At 37.5% G+C, this 25,510-nt stretch overlaps 1 protein-coding gene across 11 annotated transcripts in view; it reads right to left on the reverse strand.

Moving 5' to 3' along the window:
* FRY (FRY microtubule binding protein) overlaps positions 1-25,510 on the reverse strand; it is a 426,749-nt gene that overhangs the window by 133,359 nt on the left and 267,880 nt on the right. For all 11 annotated transcript variants that reach the window (XM_032403234.1, XM_032403231.1, XM_032403233.1 and 8 more), the window contains 6 exons: positions 23,966-24,058; positions 23,773-23,871; positions 22,015-22,116; positions 7,263-7,366; positions 6,677-6,785; positions 4,732-4,818 (listed from right to left, as the gene is read on the reverse strand). In XM_032403234.1, the coding sequence (XP_032259125.1) occupies positions 4,732-4,818; positions 6,677-6,785; positions 7,263-7,366; positions 22,015-22,116; positions 23,773-23,871; positions 23,966-24,058 (594 nt within the window). The remainder of the gene's footprint in view (positions 1-4,731; positions 4,819-6,676; positions 6,786-7,262; positions 7,367-22,014; positions 22,117-23,772; positions 23,872-23,965; positions 24,059-25,510) is intronic.

The raw sequence follows: 25,510 nt of genomic DNA on the forward strand, positions 1-25,510 counted from the left end.
GGTTTGTCCAAAATGCCTATTCTGTGGTACATGGTTGCATTCTGTAACAAAAAGTAATATAGACTTCTATTCATTTTGGAACTATTTATTCAAGCCTCAAGGAATAATGATATTTCAACCAGGATTTGGTGAACATTTCTCTGGCTCATTTGTATCCATGCAACGTGTACTTTATGATTTTATAGGCTTTAATAATATTCTCTCTCCAGTTTCTAGAATGAAAGAACATTAACTTTAAAAAATTTAACTGTGTAGGGAAGTCCATTCGTTTCCTCATTTATTTTAGTAGTTCATGAAATATGTTCTAGGCTTGTGTATTTTTCTCAAGACACAGCAATGTTTTGGATAAGGAAGTAGAATGTTCAATTCAGGAAATGCAGTATCAATAGAATAACCGTGGACTGATGTAAATGGTCAAGCCTCAATTATTTGCAAGTGGCATATCCAGTTTATGAACCACCCTGGCCAGTTCTCTTAGTTTTCCTTCCCTCTGGATAACACTAAAGGCAGAAGTAAGATGGGATAGTTTGGGACACATATTTTTGATTTAATTTCATAAACAATTTCTTTTTGTATTTTGGGTAGTTCTGCATCATACCTCTCCCTTCTATTATCTGTCTGGTCTTAAGAAATCATTTAACTTTTCCAAGTCCAAGTCTCAGCTTCCTTTCTGTAAAAGGAGAGCAGTAATACCTATTGATCATACAGGGCTATGGTGAGGTGCCTGAAGAGTTCCTGCTGTTAATTATATATCTGTAGGTTAGAGTCTCCACATTTATTTTTTAATGTCAAGTTTATTGAGACATAATTCACATAGAGTAACACACTCTCTTTTTAGTTTAGTTTATGATTCTTGGAATTTTGACAAACCTATGTAGTCAGGTAACTGCCATCAAAGTCAAGATACAAAATTATTTCCATCATCCCAAAAAGTTCCCTCGTGCCTCTTTACAGTCACTCCACCCCCTAACCCAGCATCTGACAATCATTGTCTAATTTCTGCCTGATAGTTTTGCCTTTTCCAGAATGGAATCAAATGGAACATAGCCTTTTGTGTCTTGCTTCTTTCATTTAGCATCAAGCTTTTGAGATGCTGTTGCAAAATCAGTAGTTTGTCCCTTTTCATTGCTGAATAGTATTCCACTATATTGATGATGCACGACTTGTTACGCACTCACCAGTTGCTGAATGTTAATTGCTTTCCTATTTTTAGTGGCTATCACTAAAGCTGCTATAAATATTCATACAAACCTTTCCAGACTTTCAGAGTTTTAATTTCTCCTAGATGAACACCTTGGGGTAGAAACGTTGGATCATTGGGTAAGTGTACATTTAACCTTAAAAGAAATTGCCAAATTGTTTTCTAAAATGATTGTGTCTTTTTGCATTCTCACCAAAGTAGTATGAAGTTGCAAATGCTCCAAATCCTTCTCAGCACATCTCACTGTGGTTTTAACTTGCATTTCCCTAATGATTAACAATGTTGAACATCTTTTCATAAGTTTATCGGTCATTTGCATTTCTTCTTTGGGGAAGAGGCTCTTCATTTTGCCCATTTAAAAAACTGGGTTGTTTATTTTCCCACTGCTGTGTTGTGAGAGTTCTTCATATTCTAGGTACAAGTGCTTTATCAATATGTGTTTTGCAAGTATTTTTGCCCAGTCAGTGGCTCTATACTTTAATACAGTCTTTATTAAAGTGCAGGCATTTTTAATTTTGATGATGTTTATCAATTTTTTTCTTTTGTAATTTATGATTTTTGTGTCCCAAGAAATTTTCACCCAACCAAAGGTCACAAAGATTTTATCTTATGTTTTCTTCTAGAAGATTTACAATGTTGGATTTTACATTTAGGTTTATGATTCATTTTGACTTAATTTTTGCTTACTGTGCAAATTATGGGCTGAAGTTCATTATTTTGCAAGTGGATGTCCAATGGTCCAGCACCATTCATTGAAAAGACTTTATCCATGGAAACAACTTGAAAATGTTGTTGAAAATAAATTCACCTTCTATGCATGGATCTTTTTCTGGATTCTTTATTCTGTTCCATTGGTCTTTATATTTACTCTTCTGCCAGTATGATAGTACTGTAGCTTTATAGTAAGTTTTGAAACCAGGACGTGCCAGTCCTCCAATTTTCTTCTTTTTCAGAATTACGTTGGTTATTCTAGTTCCTTATAGTTTCCATATAAATTTTCGAATCAGTTTATTGATTTCTACAGAAAATGCTATAGGGATTTTAATTGGGATTATTATTGGGATTACAGTTTAATATATAGATTAATTTGGGGACAACTGACCATTTTGATATCTTTCAATCCACAAACATTTTTCTCCATTTATTTTGGTTGTCTATGATTTTCCTCAATGTTTTTTAGTTTTCAGTATATAAATCTTACACATAATTTGTTAGCTTTGTTGATATTTTGTTTTCATTGCTATGTAAGTTGTTCAATTTCTATTTTTCATTACCATAATATAAAAATACATTGATTTTATATATTTATCTTTTTTTTTTTTTAAAGTAGGCTCCACACCCAACATAGGGCTTGAATTCATGACCCTGAGATCGAGAGTTGCATGTTCTACTGACTGAGCCAGCTAGGTGTCCCTATATATTTATCTTGTATCCTGCAAACTTTCTAAAATGATTACTAGTTAAGTAGGTTTTCTGTAGGTCCTTTGGTATTTTCTACATAGGCAATCATGTTGTCAGTGAATAAAGAGAGTTTTATTTCTTCATTTCCAATCCTTATACCTTTTATTTCTTCTTTTTGCCTCTGGGACTGGCTAGGACCTCCAGGTCCATATTATTTTAGGTCAAGGCAAGAATAAGAGAAATGGATGGCCTAGAAACTTCTCACAGATGAGTAAATTCTTATGATGATGAGGATGCATATAGGACGCCATCTTGGTCTGAACTAAAATGAGACATGTTAACTGGAAGTTATTTAATTGTTGAATGGTGGTGCACTATAGACTTTGTAGTAAGAGAATCCTTTACATCTCCAGGCCTTGTTCCACAAGCTATTTCCAAAATATTATTTAAGACACAAACTGAATATATTCCTTGAGAAACTGTGCCCTACAACATATTTTATCAAGTGTGTGACATCTGCTTTATAGACTATTCTCATCCTTGTGTGTGCTATTGAGTGGGGTCCTAAATATGCCTTTAAGCTTCTAATTACCAACTACAGATAAACTCTCTCTTAACCCTATAAGCTCAAGAGAAATGAAAGAAGATACTCAAATATCTTTTTGTAGTTTTTAACATTAAAAACCCCAAATTTCCAACTGCTCTGCACAAAGAGGTTAACTAATTAATCACTGATTGAGGAGTTTGAGGGAAGAAAAAAGGGTAAGTTTTATACATGGTGATACTGATGGTAGCTTTTAATATGTTCTTTTTAGACTAATAACCTGGAAATCCTGAGCACTGTTGAAGATAGTAAAGCCATGACTCCTGAGAAGTGAAAAATATTCTGAGAAACCTTCCAGCAGGACAAGGCTCTTTAGCATAGGGTCCTGGGCCTCATTACAGCCCAAATGCCCTGGATTTGCATAGACTTTGTCCCTCTCCCCTTGGCCCACTGACCCTGGCTGCAGCCATTTCACAAGACTGTGATATCATTAGACACCAGACAAAAACTCCCAAACTCCCATTTTGGGGTTCCTCCATGTATCCCTAGATATATGGCAACCTTAGCACCAAGAAGAGAATACAGGCTGTGGTGGGAAGAAGCATAAGGAAACCAGGAAACCTGGTTCCTCTTACTGCTAACCAGCTGCTGATTTTGAGCCTCTGTCCTTACTGACAGAATGAAGGAGCCAGACAATATCACACTGATGATAGGAACATTCTTAAAAAAAAAAAAACAAAAAACTATGGTGGGTTTTTTTTTTTTTTTTTTTTTTGGCTTGTTTGTAATGTCACAATATCACAAGTATTCCATGAGGTGATCTAGAAAAGTATTTTGTTCATTTTACTGGCAAAAAAAGCTGAAGTTCAGAGAGATAAATGTCATATAGCCAGGAAAAGTGGTAGAGCCTATGTCAAGAGCAAATCTAATACTGCTGTCTTCTGGTTCAGTGTTCTGTCTACAATATCAGAGGGAAAGGACTGCAAAGAGGAGCCTGCCAGGCACAGTTCTGTTGGCCCACAGTGTTTTTAAAGTTTAAACTTGAATGTGCTTCTCATTTGCATAGGTCACTCCAACTGTGTGTCATACCCATCATTTCCATGATCTGCCTGGCCCTTGAGTTGTGATGCTGTCACAGAAACATATATTTATACATGATTCAATTTCACTGGATTTTAGTATTTTACTATTACATGTATTCATTCTTCTCTGTTTCATCACTTCCCAATACTCAACTTGTTAATCTGCATCAAAATAGTTATATAACTGACTATTTAAATAAGTACTGACTAAATAAAACAACCTGACTTGTAGTGGCAGATTATCTTTTTTGGGCGAAGTTTACTCTATTATACAAGAACTGAAAATGGTAGCGAATCAACCTGCCATCATTCTAAGTCTATTCATCCAAAATCTGACTTCTGAAATTCCATCATCTATACTATTTAGTCACATAACATGGACAGAAACAAACAGAAGACTTTTTAGAGAAATGTCCTTTGCCCTATCCCCCAAAGTTACAAAGCAAAGGTATGTCTCTGTCATTACATGCTCTGTTAGAAGTATATAAAAGGATCATTCATACCTCTGGATTGAGACTGAAAGCTTTTGCTGGTTTTCCCACACAAAGAAAATCAAAAATAATTTCTTTCATTGCAAAATCTAAACGTTCCTGTAGTGAAAAAGGGAAAACAAAACAAAGATGTTAAAATACAAATTCACCGTGAAATGTCTATTTTCATTCTAGGTACCAAACAGTTGGCCGCTAAAAGAAGCAAGATACTGCTCAATTTTATGTGTCAAGAGAGTCCCTGAAGGAAGACCATGTCCACTGGAACCTTGGGTGAAGCTGCCTCTGTTTTCATGTGGTGCACAAAGATGTTTTCATTATATAATATGTGGAATTAGCCCCTAAAGCATGGAATGGCTAATGACAAAACAAAAAACAAAAAACAAATCCCCCAAAATGAAAACCCTAAACACCTGGAGTGTCTGGGCTTTTACACAGTCTCAACACTTCCTGCTTGTGTTACAAATGCTGATAACTTCTTGAAACTCAGTTTAAAATGTGTTTTTAAAAATACCACTGCAAGGGGCGCCTGGGTGGCTCAGTCGTTAAGTGTCTACCTTCGGCTCAGGTCATGATCCCAGGGTCCTGGGATCGAGCCCCACATCGGGCTCCCTGCTCGGCAGGAAGCCTGCTTCTCCCTCTCCCACTCCCCCTGCTTGTGTTCCCTCTCTCACTGTGTTTCTCTCTGTCAAATAAATAAATAAAATCTTAAAAAAAAAAACCCAGTACAAAATGACTATTTTCTCCTATTCTCTAACATTTCAAATCTTTTGGCTCATATTATAATGGACAATTCTGCAAGTGAAATGAATATCCAACAAATAAGATACATAATGGTACTTAAGTAAGAAAGCATAAGCCAGATTTTAATAATTTGAGACAGTAGCTACTATGATAGGATACATTCATTTTATACAACATATTCCAGAATAATCAAAGTACATGCTCAGCCACGTGATAACTACAGGCAGAAAAATCACATTAATTCATCTGCCTGCAAAGCAAGTTATGTCTTTTCTCTAAGTGCACATATTACAGAGGCATCTCATTATACCAAACACACAGAGAGATATCAAATATTAAATAGTCTGTGAAGTAACAACTGAACCCTCCATCTTTATATCAGTATCAATTGTACCTAACAGCATTTTCATGCTTATAATTCCCTTATCCACACAGCATTCTGAAGTACACTGGGCAAGCATTTCGCCCACATTTTACAGATAAAGATATAGAAGAAAGACGCTCTCTGATTTGTTAAGGGTATAGAGCTGGCTTGTGGCAGAGATTGAACTGGAATAATTATCTTCTCCCCTTGTTCTGTAAATTGCAAGGAAGTCAAAGTTGGGGTGTTTTAAAAGGAATAATCTTGGGTCTATATAGTAAACTAAATACTAAATACTATGTTTATTATTATTGGACCCAGTTTTTAAGGAAATTAATACCTGCAAAGTTATTAGAAAAGTTCTTGGCAAAGAGTAAGTGCTTAATAAATGCTAATATTTCTATTTCATTCTTCTTTCTCACAGGGTGAAAGAGCATTTTTATTCACTCTTCAAATTTCACAAAAATCATCTTTTGATTTCCTCCAAATGTCAGACTCTTTGCTTCCTCCTGACTTGCAGAATCCAGAGCAGAGAGTCAGGACAAAACAGGGACTAGGAGTCAAGAGACCCTTTTACTAATAGGCTCTGTGACCTTAGATGAGTCACTCAAACTCTGTCTCTCAGTTCCTTCATTTGTCAAATGCTGAAAACATTTAATGTACTCATGTCACTATTTGTTTTGAAGCAAAAAAAAAAAAAAAAGCTATGTGTGAAAACACTTACAAAACCATTCTGAAAAGTCTTTATACATAAGATACTACTTTAGACTCTTCATCTGGTAGTACTTCCTAGGAAAGAGACTGGCTACTTGAAGCCCATTAGATTACTCCCACTGCCAGAAGCTTCTCCATTACCTGGGCAATGAACTGGATGATTTTCACGAAGATGTTCAGAGGCATATCCCTTGGCACCACACCACGGGACCCTTTGGGGAAAAGTGTTGTGATGATGGTTATAAGACGGCTGAAAGATAGGGAGAAAAAAGAGAAGACAAGCAAGATTGGCTGAGCTCCAGTTCTGTAAGGGAAAATGGCAGATGTTTCATCTTATCTAAGTATCAGAGAGAATTTGGAAAAAGAAAACAAACCATTTCATCCCTTTTCCATTAGCATAATTACTCTATGAAAAGTTTTTCTGGAAAACTAAAGGCAGCTGGAAAATTATAGCCATTTGCTTTGCTAACATGGTGAAATGCAGCCTTGGACATGGAACCTCCTGGTCCTGGTAGATGCTGAAATTTCTGTAATGGCTGCTGAGCCAATGACTAAGGAAAGCTTGAAAATGTCCTTACCACTTAGATCTTTTAGAAACTGTCAACTGAATAGTTTGTAGTTTGGTTAGTACAGGTAGCAATAAAACAAAACACCCTCTCCATTGGCTGAGAAATGGTTACTATTAACTCAGTAATATAGTTACCATTAACCCAAACCAGCTCCTTACCTCTGAGTAGCTGTGTTGCTTTCACATTTAATTCGAATCATGTAAACCCAAAGTAATCTGTACAGAGATTCCAGTGCAACTCGAGCCATCTTGGGGTCTTTATTCTACAGCAGAAACCGGGATGTAAGATAGTATTTGATTTAAGATTTAATTAAGCTTAAGTGGAAAAAAAAGATTAAATGGTAATGTATGGAGAATATTCTTTTCTGAATTCCTAGAAATGCAGGGTCCCCACAAGGCACCTGTATCATCTGGGACTTATGGGGTATTTGACTTCAGGTGTCCATTGGGTAAATAACCTATGAGGAGGGATCTAAATAGCCATGAGGGCAGGACAGGGTAGTTCAGGGGGAAATCATATTATTCTCTCTTTTGCCAAGATGAATGCTTGAAATTGCCTTCTTCCTCCAGCCCTAGGGAACCTGTATGCTCTAGCACTGAGAGAGAGAGAATCAATGTCCTCTTTCTATTGTTGATTATGCCCTTTTTGCTTTGATTCCCCAAGCTCCCCAGCTCCTTATCTAATTACTCACCAACATTTATTGAGATGAATGTGTACTAAGCAGTGTGTTAGAGCGTGGGTTATAGAGATAAAAGATAATCCCTTTCCTTAAGTTGTTCACAACCTCTGGGGGATGGGAGATGGACAGTAAGTAATCAACTCTTACGGCAGTAGAAAAAACTGGTAGGGAGAGGAGCTAGAGAATGGAAAGAAGGGCAAGATATGGAAAGCTCAAGGAGAGTCAGGAAAAATTTCCAGGGACAGATGAAAACTCAGTTGAACTTTAATCCATTCATTTACTCATGTGTTCATTCAACCAAACATCTGAGTAGCTACAGTGGGCCAGGTACTGTGCTTGGCATAGTGTGGAACTTTGAGCAGTGTAGAAAGATGATGGGAAGGGAGAACACATGGAAGCTAAGAGAGCTGGAGAAGATACGTCACGTCTCAGAACCTGGGAACAGTTCACATGCCAGTGCATGGGGCCGGGTGAAAGACTAGTGGCTCATGAGGCCAGTGAGGAAGGCAGTGGTCACATGTGGGACCCCACATGCCTGGATCCATAAGGGGACCAGGGTTCTTTTTTTTTTAAAGATTTCATTCATTCACCTGATAGAGAGACAGTGAGAGAGGGAACAGAAGCAGGGTCAGAGGGAGAGGGAGAAGCAGGCTTCCCGCTGAGCAGGGGACCCTGGGATCACGACCTGAGCTGAAGGCAGACACCCAACGACTGAGCCACCCAGGCGCCCCAAGACCAGGGTTCTTATGATGGTGACAGGATGCCACTAAGATCAAGGGGACCACCAAAGAAGTCCCTGCCTACAGTGAAGGGAAAGAAAGGAGCAGAGGCAGGGAGACCAGCTATGGCAGAGCTACTGGCTTCCAGGCAATAACAAGCCAGAGAGGAAGGAATTGATTCTTTCCCCACTGTCCATCTGACTCTAATTATATTCCTCTTGATTTAAAAATCATGGGTTGGGTGGTTTTCCTGATGCCTGTGCGACCCATGTAACATTTCTTGGCATGGCATGACTGACCAATCAATATGTAGTTCTAACCTACCTTTTCTGCCTCCCTTCCCTCTAGTCTCCCACAAGCCCCCTAAACTCTAGCTAGGCCGTGTGCATTCCATTTCCATGTCAGGAGGGGGTTCCCTCACCCCCTGCATCCTTTTTTTTTTTTTTTTTTAAGATTTTATTTATTTGACGGGGGTGGGGGGCACAAGCAGGGGGAGCGGCAGGCAGAGGGAGAGAGGGAAGCAGACTCCCCATTGAGCAGGGAGCCCAATGCAGGGCTCGATCCCAGGACCCTGGGATCATGACCTGAGCTGAAGGCAGAGGCTTAACTGACTAAGCCACCCAGGCACCCCTGATCCTTCTTTTCTATCAGGTGAATGCTACCCCTTCACAGTCTACTTGAATGTCCCTCCTTTGTGCAGGCTCCTTGGTTCCTCCTCAGGTTTTCGACCCCATCCCATTAAAGCTAATTACTCTGTCCTGAGTGTCTTCTGACCTTCATACAACCTCTAGCATACAGCCTTGTTTAGATGTCTGAAAGAAAGGGGCATTGTTTACCTTGACATCTATTAGAATTCCCGCCATTCTTCAGGGGGTTGATAAATGTTTGCTAAATAGTCTTTGAACATCACTCTTAACTTTCTTATAGGTTTTTTGTTTTTATGTGACTTTTCTTCCCTTATTCATTTATTTATCTTGCCATAATTGCTTTAGCTGTTTAATTCTTAGTGTAGATAATTTGGATACTGATTTTTATAGAATTTATAAGTGTTTAGATATTACCCCAGATAAAGCTTATTTTTAGACTATTTATGTAAATTCTATGGAAAAGATGATTGAGAATGGTTTTTTAGATTTAGAAGAAATAGAATAAATTTTTGGTGTGATCATTATAAAATTCTAGATTTCTATATGCTTTCAGGTCTGATTTTAGAATTTGTTTTATTAGTCTATGTATTCACGGGCTAATACCACATTATTTTAAGTTTTGAGGCTTGTGTTTTATTACTATATTGTACACCTGAAACTAGTATTATACTGTATGTTAAGTAACTGGAATTTAAATAAGAACTTAAAAAAAATAAAACAAATGTGTCTCATTATCTGGGTATGGACTATCTTCCATCATCCACTAGTCTTTTCTTTTTTTTTTTTTTTTAAAGATTTTTATTTATTTATTTGACAGAGAGAGGCACAGCAAGAGAGGGAACACAAGCAGGGGGAGTGGGAGAGGGAGAAGCAGGCTTCCTGCTGAGCAGGGAGCCCGATGTGGGGCTCGAACCCAGGACCCTGGGATCATGACCTGAGCCGAAGGCAGACGCTTAACGACTGAGCCACCCAGGCGCCCCTAGTCTTTTCTTCTTTTCAAAGGGTTTTCCCAGATATTTTTCCATGCTTATTCTTTCAAATAAACTTTATATCTACTTTTCTAGCTGTAGGAAAAAAAAGACCCCAACTTTATAAAGCATACATTGATATATAAAGGGTTATGATTTGCCTGTTTGATTTGCATGCTTGGTTACATAGAGGAACTTTAAGTAAACTACTAAACTGATAAAGTTGCATTTAAAATGTTCCATCATTAAAAAATTTGGGGAATTCTAACTATCCTTCCCCCAAGCACTCCAAATTAGCAAATCTATGATGTGTTTACATGGTGGTTAAAAACAGACTCTAGACACACACTGCCTGGGTTTGAATCCATCCTTGCTCTGCAATTTATTAGTGGTGTGGCCCACCTCAGGGAAGCTCCTTAATCTCTTTGGGCCTCATTTTCACTGTCTGCAGATGATAATCCTATCTACCTCATAGGAATGTTGAGAATTAAACGAGTTAATGCATATAGGATATTTAGCACTGTTCTTGTCCATAGTAACTATTATTATGCACAAAGCACCAGGATCTAGCAGTAAACATGCTCTGATTTGGGGGAGCTTCCATTCCAGTAGAGATGTTTCTTCCTTTGTTAATTTCTCTTTATTAGTATATGTATTTTATATTTGCATAGTGTATCATTCAAAATTCTCTCATGTGCCTTATCTCATATTGTGAATCATGATGGGGTAGGGCAAACATCACCTAAGTTTTATTAAGGAACTTAACAGAGATCTCTAGTTTAAACAATTCATATTGCTATCTTCTGTTTAACTTCAATTGATTTTATATTCTTTTTTCTGTCTCCCTACCCACAATTACCCTTTTGGTGCATCCCATTGTGACTGATGTTCTTTTACTCTTAAGAATATACTTGAGATTATCTGTTTTTGTTTCCAGAGAGACTGAAGAGCAATGTGGCTGACTTAAGTTTTCACTTTGTTTTACCTGTGGATCCTGTTCTAGTGCTTGATTTTTAGCATTTCAAGGTGCTATCACTGATCACTACCATTGCCTCCTCAAATGATTTTCTTGCCTTTCTTCCATTCTTGGCACTGTCAAATGGTATTCTTAAACTGCAAACATGACTGTTTACGTCCCCACATTTAAAGTCCTTAAGTGGCTTCTAATCACCTCCTAGACAATGTCCAAATTCCATGATGTGGTACACGAGGCGCCTTTGGCAATCTGGCTCCCCCATTACTACCTCCTGCCTCCACCTTGGGCTTTGGTGCACCCCATACCATTATATCCCTTACCTACTTCTGGTCTATTTGGAAAATTTCTCCTCCCTGGCAAGATTCAGTTCGGTGTCATCTCCTCTATTAAATCCCTACTATCACAATCACTATTTCTCCACCCCAGAGAGATTGCCAAGTGCCTTTGCTCTCCGCTTCCAGAATGCTGTTCTACCCCTTTACTTGTATATTCCTTAGCAGACTGTGAACTCCAGAATTCTGGTTTGTTCATTTTTGTGTCCTCCATGACTGCCAAACAGCAGGTTATCAGTAAATATCAGTTTAAAAAAAGCAGACTGTGAGTAGTAGCTGAACAACTTGATGCACTAGCAAGATGTCTTTATATAGGACCTATACAAGGAGGCAGTTCAAGAAAATGACATAGAATGATCCTGAACTCACCTCCTCTTAAGGACACAACTAATCTATAGCTACATATGGAATAATTCCCTCTGGGAAGAATCTGAACACTGGCTGAACAGCTACTTTATAACAAGGGATAAAAGGGCCACATGAAGACAGTCTTGAAAACCCCACCCCCCATCTCACAAATATGGAACTCCTCCCTGAGGAGCATGGAGTTTGTGCTCCACATTAGCTACTCCATTCCTTAGGACCTGCACCAGAGAAATGAGTCCCCAGAATGTGTGACTTTGAAAACCAACAGGGCTTACATCCAGGAGAGCCATAAGGCTGTAGGGAAAGAGAGAGATTCTGCTCTTAAAAGCCTCATAAGCAGATTCACTCTCCCTGGGGCCCAGTACAAAAGCAGCAGTTTGAGAAGAGCCTAGACCATATGTGAAAAAGATAAAGTTCTTAATATTAAGGCATCTGCTAGAGGAGCAAAAGCCTGTTAGGACCCTGTGCCGGGATGGAGGCACTGGTGGGTGATATTTTTACATTCGCTCTCAACCTTGCTGGTGCCGACATTGGGAAGTACTATTTTTGTACTCTCACTCTAACTGACCAGTGCCAACCCCCACCTCCCATGCCACTGCCTTGGACTTGCACCCTTTGTGTTGCTCCCATAAACCTGTCCCTGCCCCCCTTGACCTACCAAAGCCAGTAGGCATGCAGAGCCCACTCAAGCCTGCCCTTGAGTGCCAGGCTCTGGTGCCCAGGGGCATTGTGTTTCTGGGCTCTATGAGTCTTAAACAACCAGAGAAACAGTTCCAGAGACAACCAAGAACTAGGACAATGTTGAACAATAAGGTTCATTGCCTATATAGGGCCACCCCTTTAAAACTGGGAGAGATAGCTGTTTTGCCTAACACATAAAAACAAACACAGAGACTCAAGCAAAATGAGGAAACAGAGGAATATGTTCCCAACAAAAGGACAAGATAAAACCTTAGGGAAAAAAAAAAACTTTAATGAAATGGAGATAAATAATTTACCTGAGAAGGAGTGAAAGTAATGGTCATAAAGAAGCTTACTGCACTCAGGAAAAGAATGGAAGCACAGAAAGGTTTCAACAAAGAGACAGAATATGTAAGAAAGTACCAAACAGAAGTCACAAGCTGAAAAATACAATAACTTAACTGAAAAATACACTAGAAAGGTTCAACAGCAGATTAGATGAAGCAGAAGAAAGAATTAGTGATCTGGGAGACAGGGCAATAGAACTCACCCAGACAGAAAAGCAAAAAGAAAATAATAATAATAATTAAAAAAAATTGCTTAAGAGACCTATGAGACAACATCAAGCAGAATAAAATTCTGATTATAGGGCTTCCAGAAGGAAGAGAGAGAGAAAGGGGCAGAAAACTTATTTAAAGAAATAATGGCTAAAAACTTCCCTAACCTGAGGAATGAAACAGACATCCAAATCCAGGAAACCCAGAAGGTTCCAAACAAGATGAACCCAAAAAGACTCACACCAAGGCACACTGTAATTAAAATGTCAAAGTTAAAGACAAAGAGAGAATCTTAAAAGCTGTGAGAGAAAAATAACGTGTTATGAACAAGGGACATCAGGTCAATGAACAATGAGCATAAGGTCATCATCAGATTTCTCAACAGAAACTTTGCAGGCCAAGAGAGAGTGGCATGATATATTTAAAGTGCTGAAAGAAAAAAAAAAAAAACTTCCAACCAAGAACACTCTACCCAGCAAGATTATAATTTAGAATTAAAAAAGGGATAAAGATTTCTCTGGACAAGCAAAAGCTAAAGGAGTTCATCACCACTAAACCGGCCCTAAAAGAAATGTTAAAACAAAGGGCACTAATTAGTAATAAGAAAACATGTGAAAGTAAAAATCTCACCAGTAAAGGTAAATATATAGTAAAGGAAGTGGACTAATTACTTATAAAGTTAGTATGAATGTTAAAAGACATAGTAAAAATAACTATATATTAATTAGCTAAGGGATACAAAAACCAAAGAGACGTAAAATGTGACATCAAAAACATAAAAATGCAGAGTTTTAGAATGTGTTCAAACTTAACTTGCTATCAACTTAAAATAGACTGTTAAGTATATAGGCTGAGCCTCATGGTAACCACAAAGCAAAAGCCTATAATAGATACATAAAAGATAATAAGAAAGGAATCTAAGCATAACACCACAGAAAGTCATCAAATCGTGAGAAAGCAAGAGAAGAATAGGGAAACAGAGAGAAACTACAAAACAGAAAAAAATTAACAAAATGAAAATAAGTACATACCTATAACAACTACTTTAAATGAAATGGACTAAGCACTCCAATTAAAAGACACAGAGTTGCTGAATGGATAAAAAGACAAGACTCATCTATATGTTGTGTATAAGAGATTTACTTTAGATATAAGGACACACGCAGACTGAAAGTGAAGGGATGGAAAAAGATATTCCACACCAATGGAAACCAAAAGAGAACAGGGGAAGCTATACTTATATCAGACAAAACAGAAATGAAAACAAAGACTGTAATAAAAGACAGAGAAGGGCATTATATAATGACAAAGTGGTCAACCCAACAAGAAAATTTAACATTTGTAAATATTTATGCACCCAACATAAGAGCATCTAAATATATAAAACAAATATTAACAAACCTAAAGGGAGAAATTGACAACACAATAACAGTAGGGGACTTTAATGCCCCAGTTACATCAATGGATAGATCATTCAGACAGAAAATCAATAAGGAAATATTGGCTTTAAATCACATATTAGACTTTAAATGGCACATTAGACTAGATGGACTTAATAGATATATACAGAACATTCTCTCTGAAAGCAGTAGAGTACACAATTCTACTCAAGTGCACATGGAACATTTGCCAGGAGAGATCATATATTAGGCCACAAAAGAAGTCTCAATAAGTTTAAGAAGATTTAAGTCACATCAAGTATCTTTCCCAACCGTAATAGTATGAAACTAGAAACCAATCACAAAAAGAAAATTGGAAAAATCACAACTATGGGGGAGATTAAACAACATGCTACTGAATAACCAATGGGTCAATGAAGAAATCAAAGGAGAAATTTAAAAAATACTTCGAGATAAACGAAAATTGAAATATAATAAATCCAAATCTATGGGATACAGCAAAAGCAGTTTTAAGATTATAATGATATAACGATATAGGCCTATCTCAAGTAACAAGAAAAATATAAAATAAACAATCTAACTTTAAACCTAAAGGAACTAGAAAAAGAACAGTTAAAACCCAAAGTTAGCAGAAGGAAGGAAATAATAAAGATCAGAGTGGAAATAATGAAATAGAGACTAAAAAGACAATAGAGAAGATCAATGAAACTAACAGCTGGTTCTTTGAAAAGATAAACAAAATTGACGAGCTTTAGGCTAGACTAAGGAAAAAGAGAGGGCTCAAATAAATAGAATCAGAAAATAAAGAAGACAAATTACAACTGATACAAAAGAAATACAAAGGATCATAAAGGACTATTATGAACAATTATATGCCAACCAATTAGAAAACCTAGAAGAAATAAATTAATTCCTAGAAACATACCATCTTTCAAAACTGAATCATAAACAGAAAAATCTGAGTAAAGCAATTACTAGTAAGGCAGTTGAATCAGTAATCAAAAAACTCCAAAAAACAGAAGCCCAGGATCAGATGGCTTCACCAGTGAATTCTACCAAACCTTCAAAGAAGATTTAATACCAATCCTTCTCAAAGTCTTCCAAAAAACTGAAGAGAAAGGAATACTCTCAAACTCATTTTATGAGGCCAGCACTACCCTGATACCAAAACCAGATAAGGACACACACAAAAAAGAGAAAATTACAGGCCAATGTACCTGGTGAACATAGATGCAAAAATCCTCAACAAAATATTAGCAAACTGGATTCAACAACACATTAAAAGGATTATGCACCATGATCAAGTGGAATTTATTCCAGGGATGGAAAGATGGTTCAACATTTGCAAATCAATCAACATGATAGGCCACATTAACAAAATGAGGGATAAAATCATATAACTTCTCAATAGATGCAGAAAAGCATTTGACAAATTCAATACCCACTGATGATAAAAACAAATTGAGTACAGAGAGAATGTACCTCAAAATAATAAGAGGCCATATATCGCAAGCCCACAGAACATCATACTCAATGGTAAAAAACTGAAAGCTTTTTCCTTAAGATCAGAAACAAGACAAAGATGCCCACCCTCACCACTTTTATTCAGCATAGTATTGGAAGTCTTACCCAGAACACTTAGGCAGGAAAAATAAATAAAAGTCATCAAAATTGGAAGAAAAATGTAAAACTATCATTATTTGTAGACAACACAATTTAATACATAGAAAACCCTAAAGACTCTACCAAAAAAGTTAGAATAAACAAATGCAGTAAAGTTGGATGGTACAAAATCACTATACAAAAATCTGTTGCATGTTTATACAGTAACCACAAACTATCAGAATGAGAAATTAAGAAAAAAATCTCATTCACAACTTCATCAAAAAGAATAAAACACCTAGGAATAAATTTTAACCAAGGAGGTGAAAGACATGGACACTGTACTGTACTATTTTCTTGGAAACTGGAATGTGTATATGACATGGTACTTACTGAATCAGGCATTGTTATCCATGATGTACATATATTAACCCATTTTAATTCTCACAACAACCCGTGAAGTAGAAACTGCCATTGTTCTCACCGTGCAGAAGAAGAAATCAAGGCACAGGAGGGCTAGTAAGTTGTAGTGCCAGAATTTGAACCTAGACAACCTGGTTCCAGTGTCTTGGAAGCATTAATTTTTCTACTAGAGTTTAATATTATATGGAGGCCACTCCAATATGCTACTGGCATCTACTAGATTGTACTCTACTTGAAAACAGGATTTCCTCCTCATTGTCTTTGTATTCCAAAAGCAGCTAACACAATAGGGGTTTGATATATATTTTCAGGATGTAAACACTTTAGCATATGTCTCAAACCACTGATTTGTGTCAAAAATCTCTACTTCAGGATTGAAGGACTCTTCTCCCATTGTAATCTGCGTCTCCATTAATTAACAACAATATATTAATATATTGTGGCTCTGAGGTTACAGTGATGAAAGTGTTCAAGAAACTAGTAGGCTTCAGGGACGCCTGGGTGGCTCAGTCGGTTAAGTGTCTGCCTTCGGCTCGGTTCATGATCCCAGGGTCCTGGGATCGAGTCCTGCATTAGGCTCCCTGCTCAGCGAGAAGCCTGCTTCTCCCTCTGCCTGCCACTCCCCCTGCTTGTGCTTTCTCTCTCTCTCTCTAATAAAAAAAAAGAAAGAAAGAAAGAAAGAAACTAGTAGGCTTCAGAGTGGATCTTCCCTTCTCCTCTCAGTGCGGGTCACCGACAACTTCATGTGATGTCAGCTAGCCCAGGACCTGCCCACCTTCCTTAAATTTTGCTTTTGATTTAGTTAAAGCAATTCAGTGTTAACAGTAACAAGTAGGGAGAAGTGAATTCACTGGCAATTTGGCCAGTGATAGGGTCATTGGAACCAAAGTTTCTCAAGGTTCACCAGCTGACCATTTGCACTAAGTCACCTGAACCTCTTATGAACATGCAGATTCCTTGACTGCACTCAGATATTTGAAATGAGAATCTCTGGAGGTAGGTTTTGAGAAGTTGCATTTGTAACAGGCTTCTTTGGAGATTCTGGTGCATGTTAAGGTCAAGCTCTATTGACAGAGATTGATAAACAATTTTAGTCATCTTTTGATCTTGTTATACTCAACTACCTTCTAGTTCTCTCTTCCATTTCAACTAGAGCCATTGAAGTAAATCTATTTCTTTCTGTCATATTCCCTTGCATATCATAGTCAACCCCTTTCTTCTCTTAGGTATTTCCTTCTGATACTTGAATTTCTCTGATCATAATTCACTTTTCGATGACCATATTACCCAAAGAACCTATGTGCAAAGAATATAGGTTTAGGATAACTCTAACACTCCTGGACCAACAATTTATGCAGATTATTTTCTCTTCAGTGTCTGAATAAATAAGGCATTCATGGAAAGTCATACCCTTGTCAGCTGATTACTAATTTTAAGCCTAGTTTATGTGCATCATTAGAATTTATAAATCCCACTTCGAAATGTGTCTTGAACAGATCTGAAAGATAGATGAAAAGAGATTTTCTCGGGGTCCCTGGGTGGCTCAGTCGTTAAGTGTCTGCCTTTGGCTTGGGTCATTATCCCAGGGTCCTGGAATCGAGTCCCACTTCGGGCTCCCTGCTCAGCAGGGGGTCTGCTTCTCCCTCTCCCTCTGCCACGCCCCCTGATTGTGTTCTCTCTCAGATAAATGAATAATTAAAATCTTTAAAAAAAAAGAAAAGAGATTTTCTCAAGTTTATAGAAATGAGGTTAACATTAAAGCAGAATAACTGCTTCTAGAAAATTATTTCAGATAAAGTATTGCTCTTGGAGCAAAATATTTAGAAAAACATAAATGATATCCATGAAAGCACAGGGCGAGCTCAATGGAGCTTATGACACTGTCATGATGATCCATGACAAAGTATGTAACCCCCCATACTACTGGCTTGGCTCATAATAGATTTCCAATTACTGAGAGATATTGTTGTTATTAACTATATAGCAGACTCAGTTTTTATCTTTTAAGGTTTCTTTTATGGTTTTGTTTTGTTTCATAATCTGGACCTCTGGGATATTATATTCACTATCATAAAATTAAAAAAATTAAAAAATTGTTCCAATTATATCCATTTTGAAGGACGAGAAACTAGCACAGTTATTATGAATACTTAATAAATACTACATGTTAAAAGAACTATTAATAAATGGAGAGTCACAACAAAAACATAAGTACTATTAAATCAAGTTTCATAACATTTCCTTTTTTTCAGAATTAGGTGTGTTATGGCAGACGTGAAGGGAATGTATCAATTTTTAATTGCTCAATATGTTCAGATTCTGACATTAAATATACAGAAGAAAAAAGTATTGGTTACTACTAAGCAAGAGTTCTTGAAAGATGTCAGTGTTGTGGTAAGAAGGTGCCATAAATTCCTCCTCACTTCACAAGAGTATATTGCTAACATAAGGTTGACCTACTTAACTAAGTGTAAATAAAGACTTCAAGTTTGTGTTACCAAAGCAGCCTGCTCCCGACAGACTGACTCTGAAGATAAACCAGGGCACTGACATTAAACGAGCATTGATCTGAGAGCTTGTTTACTTTGAAAGCAGCAGATTTTTCACGCTCAGTCACTTCTACTCTGCTCTATGTCACGCTGCCACCTTGATGACCCCCCTCTGCAGAACACATCAAAGATGGCTACCAAGTTCAACATGTAGGGTTCAAACATTAGGTTCACTATACTTAAGCATGTATAGGGAAGTGGGACACAAGGAGGGCAAGGGTGCTGGAAGCAAAAAGGGGACAGGTAAACAGGGAGAAAAGCTGGTCTGCTGGTCATTATGAAATGATATGGTTGGCTCTACCTCTCATAAAATACTGACACTATTCAAGACAAAGTATACTTCTGAAGCCGTATTAGTTTTTCTTCATGGAGTATTTGTTAAGTTGGTTTGGAAGGTTTTCTGTATATTTATGACATTTTAAAATGGTCTCTTTTTTAAAAAATATTTATTCATTTATTATTTTAGAGAGAGAGAACATGGAGGGAAGGGGCAGAGGGAGAGGGAAAGAGAGAATCCCAAGCAGACTCCCTGCTGAGTATGGAGCCCATGGTGGGGCCTTTTCCCATGACCCAGGTGGAAATCAAGAGTTGGAAGCTTAACCGACTGAGCCACTCAGGCACACCTAAAATGGTCTGATTTAATCCCTACTGGGTTTAGTTCTAAATATATGTGATACCATTTTATTCCAATTGTAACTCATCAAGGATCTTTTTATACCTTTTAGCCTTGGGGTGGTGAATTCCAACAATTTATTACCCATAAAGAAAAATATCGTTGCCTTAACTTGGCCTAATAACTACCTCTTTCATGCTTCATGGGGTCCTGAACCTTTACAAATGGCACAAGTATCTCTCTACTCTCAGCTTTTATATCCCTCATTGTCTCTATCATGCATTTTGAAACTTTGTTACATATCTGCCAATGAAATGCTAAACTCCTCCAGGACAGAGACTCTATTCTATATCTAGTTTTAATATAGTTGACTTCCCCTATGTTTCCCATTTCCAGCACCTTCCCTAGCACCTCACGCAGTGGGCACTTCATACCTACTGGGTGAACTGAATGGAATTCTGGAATTTGGTTCAGTCTCTATGCTATTGCCTCCATATACTCTTTCTGATCTCATCATGGCCATTCTCTTAGAAATCCTAGTGCTTGAAATGTTTGCATAGGGATACACCATCAGCTTGTAGTCCCACTTCCCTCTAGAGCCATTTATAATCCTGTTATTAAGTCTTTTTGGTGGGTTTTGACTAAAGGACCAATATTTTAACTTTAAAGCAATTACATTCTAAAGTAAGGTTATGCCACTATATTTCAAAAGCACCTACTTTAAACAAAAAATTTTGGTTTTTTGGCCACAACAATAAACTCTCATGCAAAGTATTATTTTAACTCTAACTAAAATTCATCACAAACATACTTAGCATAATATATATAGAAAAATGCACTGTGAACATTCTTAATTACTTCTTTGTTTTGAGCAAAATGACCATTTTCTACCTGTGTAAAATGTAAATAAACAAAATATATTTTTAACTGGAACTAATAACTGAATAACTTAAAAGTGGACCAAACAACAACAAAATGACATTGGGCTCTGTGTTAGAGATGTATTACAGATGCATAAATCCCTAAGTAAAATATCGGAGAGTGCCTATTATATAATAGTTGATAACCCTGAAAAGCTTTTTGTTTTTCAGAATACTTTTTAAAAGCTTAATTCTATATCCACTGCTATTATATTTCACTGCCAATTTGAAGAAAATAAATGATTCTAATCTTGGATTTCACAATCCGTGCTTAAAACAGCTCTAATGCAGATTATGGTGTAATTATGGTAAATGCCAACATAATGTAATTAATCTTAACCACTTCACTAAATTAAAGTGTCTTATAACAAAAAAGACAAGGCAACATGTATAAGTACATACAGGATTGTATAATTAAGTATGTTTCAAAAATTCTAAAGCAGCAAATATCAAACTCATAGAAGAACTTTAAGACACAACTGGAAACAACTAGAAAATATACACTGTTTGCACTTACGTTAGGGTTGGTTTTCATTTAGTTGTCTTTTATCAATAGGTCACTAAAACTTAAAATATGCTTAACCACTTAAAAGTTATACAGCCAATTTTAAAGCTAATCATTATAGTAGTTTTAACTCTAGGTTCCTCGGTTTTAGGAACAATGACTTCATTCCTCTCACCGAGCACCTCTGCTGCCTGCCCACCACAATACTTGCTCAGTGAGTGCCTCGGGCTGATGGACTGCCATGTGGCTTGAATAGAACACCTTCAAAGAATCACAAATCACAATAACAGGTAATAAGTATTCTCTGTGACTGGAGCCAATCCCTCCACAGAAAGGAACTTTTCCCCTCAAATATTTTCCTAGACTGGCGGGGGCAGAGGAAGGATGCAGGAAGTATAGGTGAGCTTCTGAAATCAATTCACATGGTTCTGCCAGTGAAGTGCGGCCTCCCCTTTTTTAAAATCAGTTAGATAAAATGCAATAATTAATGCATATACAAGGGTATTTAATTCTACCCCAAAAATGATCCTTATTAGAAAAGATTTATTTCCCCAATTTGGGAGTGATTTCTCTTATCCTCGGTCATCTTCTAAAACTGACTATATTTGGGGTGCCTGACTATATTTGGTCAGTTAGGTGTCTGACTCTTGGTTTTAGCTCAGGTCACGACCTCAGGGTAGTGAGATCAAGCCCCCTTTTGGGAGTCTACCTGAGATTCTCTTTCCCCCTCTCCCTCTGCCCCTCCACTGGCTTGCAGTCTAAATAAATAAATAAATAAATAAATAAATAAAGTCTTATATAAAATTGACTATATTTAATAAGGAGAACTCTCATTAATATATTTTTTTTATTATCCCAATAGTATAGGATAATCCCCCTGCAAACTTTAGGAATCACTCGCAGAAGCACATGTAACCGTCTCGGATGCCTATCTAGTGTATAAAAGATTTTTTTTGAACTGAGAAATACTAACTTTAAGGTTGGATAAGCAGTTGTTGAGGAAAATGTGCCACCTGTTCAGGAACAGCTGCTTCTGACTGACGCAGAGAAGGCAGGTCACCAAGGGGTACAAGGCCTGAGGAGAAAGAAGGTGAGGTCACGAGATGATTTCTATTTCAACAAACCAGGTAACACACGTTCTCTGGAATCGCTACCTAGCCATCTCCCTCTGTGGGCCAGAATAAACAGGACGCTTTATAACACAAGGCTCAACGGGGGCCATGCAGAGGTAGGCATTTCGCAAATGCCTTCTGACGATGATGGGGGTGGAATTATCTAGAATTATGAAGTGTATAATAAGTTTCATGTATAGTAAGTGGAAATCTGATTCACTGATTTAGTCTTCACTTACGAATTTTAAAAACAAACTCATTATCTTAGATCACTCTCAATCCTCAGAGAGAAAGCAGGAAGGCACACTAATTTTAAAAATGTTATTGGGGTTTTTGCTCATAAACATCTACTAGCTTGTCCTTCTCTAAGAGGTAGGTGTATATATTTTCTTTTGCATGCAATCTTCCTGTAATTAAGGAAGATTCCTAAAAGAAATGTTATTGCACTGGTAAACTCCACCAAGACAAATTTAACCACAGGAGGAATTTGCTTACGAGTGAATAAACAGAGGTGCTACTGTGCTTTTCCTGCCTAACTGGGCTGGTTTCCCACAGCAACTGGAGAAGATAGAAAAGCTAATGAGCAGCCACCCAAAAAATTTATATGCAGAACCCATCACCATTCTGCTGAACCAGACATACACCTTGAGGGCACCCAAAGAATTAAGGCTAGTGAAGATTTAACAAAAATATAACAGGCTCATCCATTAAGTTGAATTAGCAAAAAACAATTGCCACAACGAGATTCAGTGCTTCACAGACCATTAACTTCATTTTTTTATTCACTTGGTTTTAAACTGACTTTGAACTACGCTACCATCGAGTATAACTCTAATTCCAGCCAGTAATCTAAAAAAAAAAAAAATACTAGTGATTAGTCACAGTGACCATTGAAGTAGACAATGAGGACATCTGTCACCACTGCCAGCAAAGCAACTCTGAACATTACTTTGAAGACCGGCATAAATCATGCCAGTAAACCAGCTCCCTAAGTAACCTGCTTCCTCCATACTGTCACAATTATAGCTCATATGCCATGCGTTGATTCATAAACCAGAGTCTTTTTTTTTTTTTTTTTTTACTACTGAGGGCAAAAGGTCGTGGTAATTCAAAAGATTTTTCTGTGCCACTGCTCTTCAGCACAAACGCTTTCCCAATTACTGTTTCCTCAGCCTTCAGAGAAGCTTTCCTATGGGCAACTGTCTCTCTCCCAACTCCCTTTGCTACCCGCTTCCATTTTGATTTTGAATATCAGGATAGGAACGAACCAGTGAAGACCTCTGAAGATTGAAAAAGATAAACTGTTTTTATAAACTTTGACTTTTAGATTGGAAAAAATACTCAAAATAAAAATCAAGGTAAGCCAGTCTTGAAAATAAACAACAGAATCTTAGGACAAGAAGGGTCATCTGAGGTGACACCATCTAATCCCCTTATATTATTGTGATCCAGTTACGGTCAACGTTAAGTGCAAGCTCCAAATTTGGAAATGCTCCCTCTTTTGGGGGCAGCTGTAGGTAATGCTCCTATCTGGGGGACCCTTATGACTCTCAAATAGATTTCAGCCTAAGGATTTTAGCCTCTGCAGTTTTGCGTTTTGGATTTTCTCAGTTACTAACCAACGAATGCTTCTTTCGAGAAGAAAGTTCCAGCGTGGTGTCATATAGGCTTTCAACAAAGTTTCTAAGGCAGGGAACATTTACTTCATTTTTAACAGCCTAAAATAGAGATGCATGTTAATATCATATTAATGAAATCGGTGATTCTCTAATCCAATTTGAAGAAGTTCTTAAAAATAAAAACGTAACTCACGGCAGCAACTGGGACAAGAATTTCAACAAAAAGCCCAGCCAAGGCATGCTTGATATCTTTGTCTTTGACCTCGAGGAAATAATGTGCACATTCCTAGGAAGTAGAAAAAAGCATAAAGGAGGGAGAACAGATTGAAATGTGCACATAAAATGTACTTAAACAAATGTAAGGAAACAGCTTTTAATTCAATCATATACACTAACATAGCATATTCCTTAATCCATTAAAGAAAATCACTGGATTCTAGCATTAATACTTAAGTTCAAAATGGCCTCAATGATATTTTGCAAGACTGGCTTTCTCACCCTCCCACTTCTCTCAAATCACTATGCTGAAAGGACAAAGCATCTACAACCAGGAAGCAGTTACTCATCCACTCACTTAATTGGTTGATTCATTCATTCAGACATTCATTGCTGACAAATTTCTCTTGACCACCTACTGTGCGTGGGGCCCTGGATCCTTGATTAACCCACAAACACAGGTCCCCAGAGAAGGTAAACATGTGAAGAGAGGCAGAAGATATTAAACTTATTTTGGGCCCTGTGACAGCCCCAGGCACAGAGCTGTTTACATCTCAGCTCTGACATTTTAGGTGTGTTTATTATTCAGAAAGTTTCATAAGCAAGTCTGGAATGCTGCCCTCCCCCACCCCAGGCAAGAAACTTTTAGAATAGTTCCTCAAGCAAGGATGTCTTTGCCTGTGGGCTACTATCTATGAAAGGGTATCTTTGGTGGCCCAGAGAATCATTTATTGGGGAAGCTGGCCTGTTGAGAATTCCACCAGCCCCTTTCTCCTTCCCGGCCTTTTTGGTAGTAACTCTTCATTAGGTATTGTTTTCATGGAAGGGTCCCAGGCTACAGGGATTTGTGATGATATGTTAATATCTATATTAGCTATTATACTTATTTTCAGTCAACACTGGGACCACTGCCAACAAAAGTTACCACAATCCCTAGTCTATTGACTCTATACTAAGACATCAATCCAAGAAAGGCATTGCCAACATGGAGTCATTGAAACGGTTTCCCCAATGCAGAATGGCTCTTCATGACTCCTGGAATTGGGGCCCTTTTCCTACATTATTTTGTATATGTGTGTAAATAGTCTTTCGAGTCATCATTCAAATGCATAGATACATGAATTATTCATATGAGAGAGGGCTAAAAAGTGTTAACAGTTACTAAGTGCTTACCACGTGCCAACAATCCTCTGAGCCACCTTCTAAGGTTAGCACCATTATGACTGTTTTGCACAAAGGTAAGTGAGGCAGGGAGGGGTTAAGGGTGACTTGCCCAAGGTCACAGTGTTGGTAAGTGCTGAAGTTTGAATTTAAACCCAAGAAGTTTGATACATGGCCTATATTCTTTTTTTTTTTAAAATAGTTTCACGGAGATATAGTTCACATGATATGCAATTCACCCACTTAAAGTGTACAATTCTATGGCTTTTAGTGTATTCACAATTGTACATTTTTTAAAGATTATTTATTTATTTCACAGAGATTGAAAGATTGACAGAGAGAAAGAGAGAGGAGAGAGAAA

This window comes from Phoca vitulina, unplaced genomic scaffold (assembly GCF_004348235.1).
Source record: "Phoca vitulina isolate PV1807 unplaced genomic scaffold, GSC_HSeal_1.0 scaffold5, whole genome shotgun sequence".
Classification (NCBI taxonomy): Eukaryota; Metazoa; Chordata; class Mammalia; order Carnivora; family Phocidae; genus Phoca; species Phoca vitulina.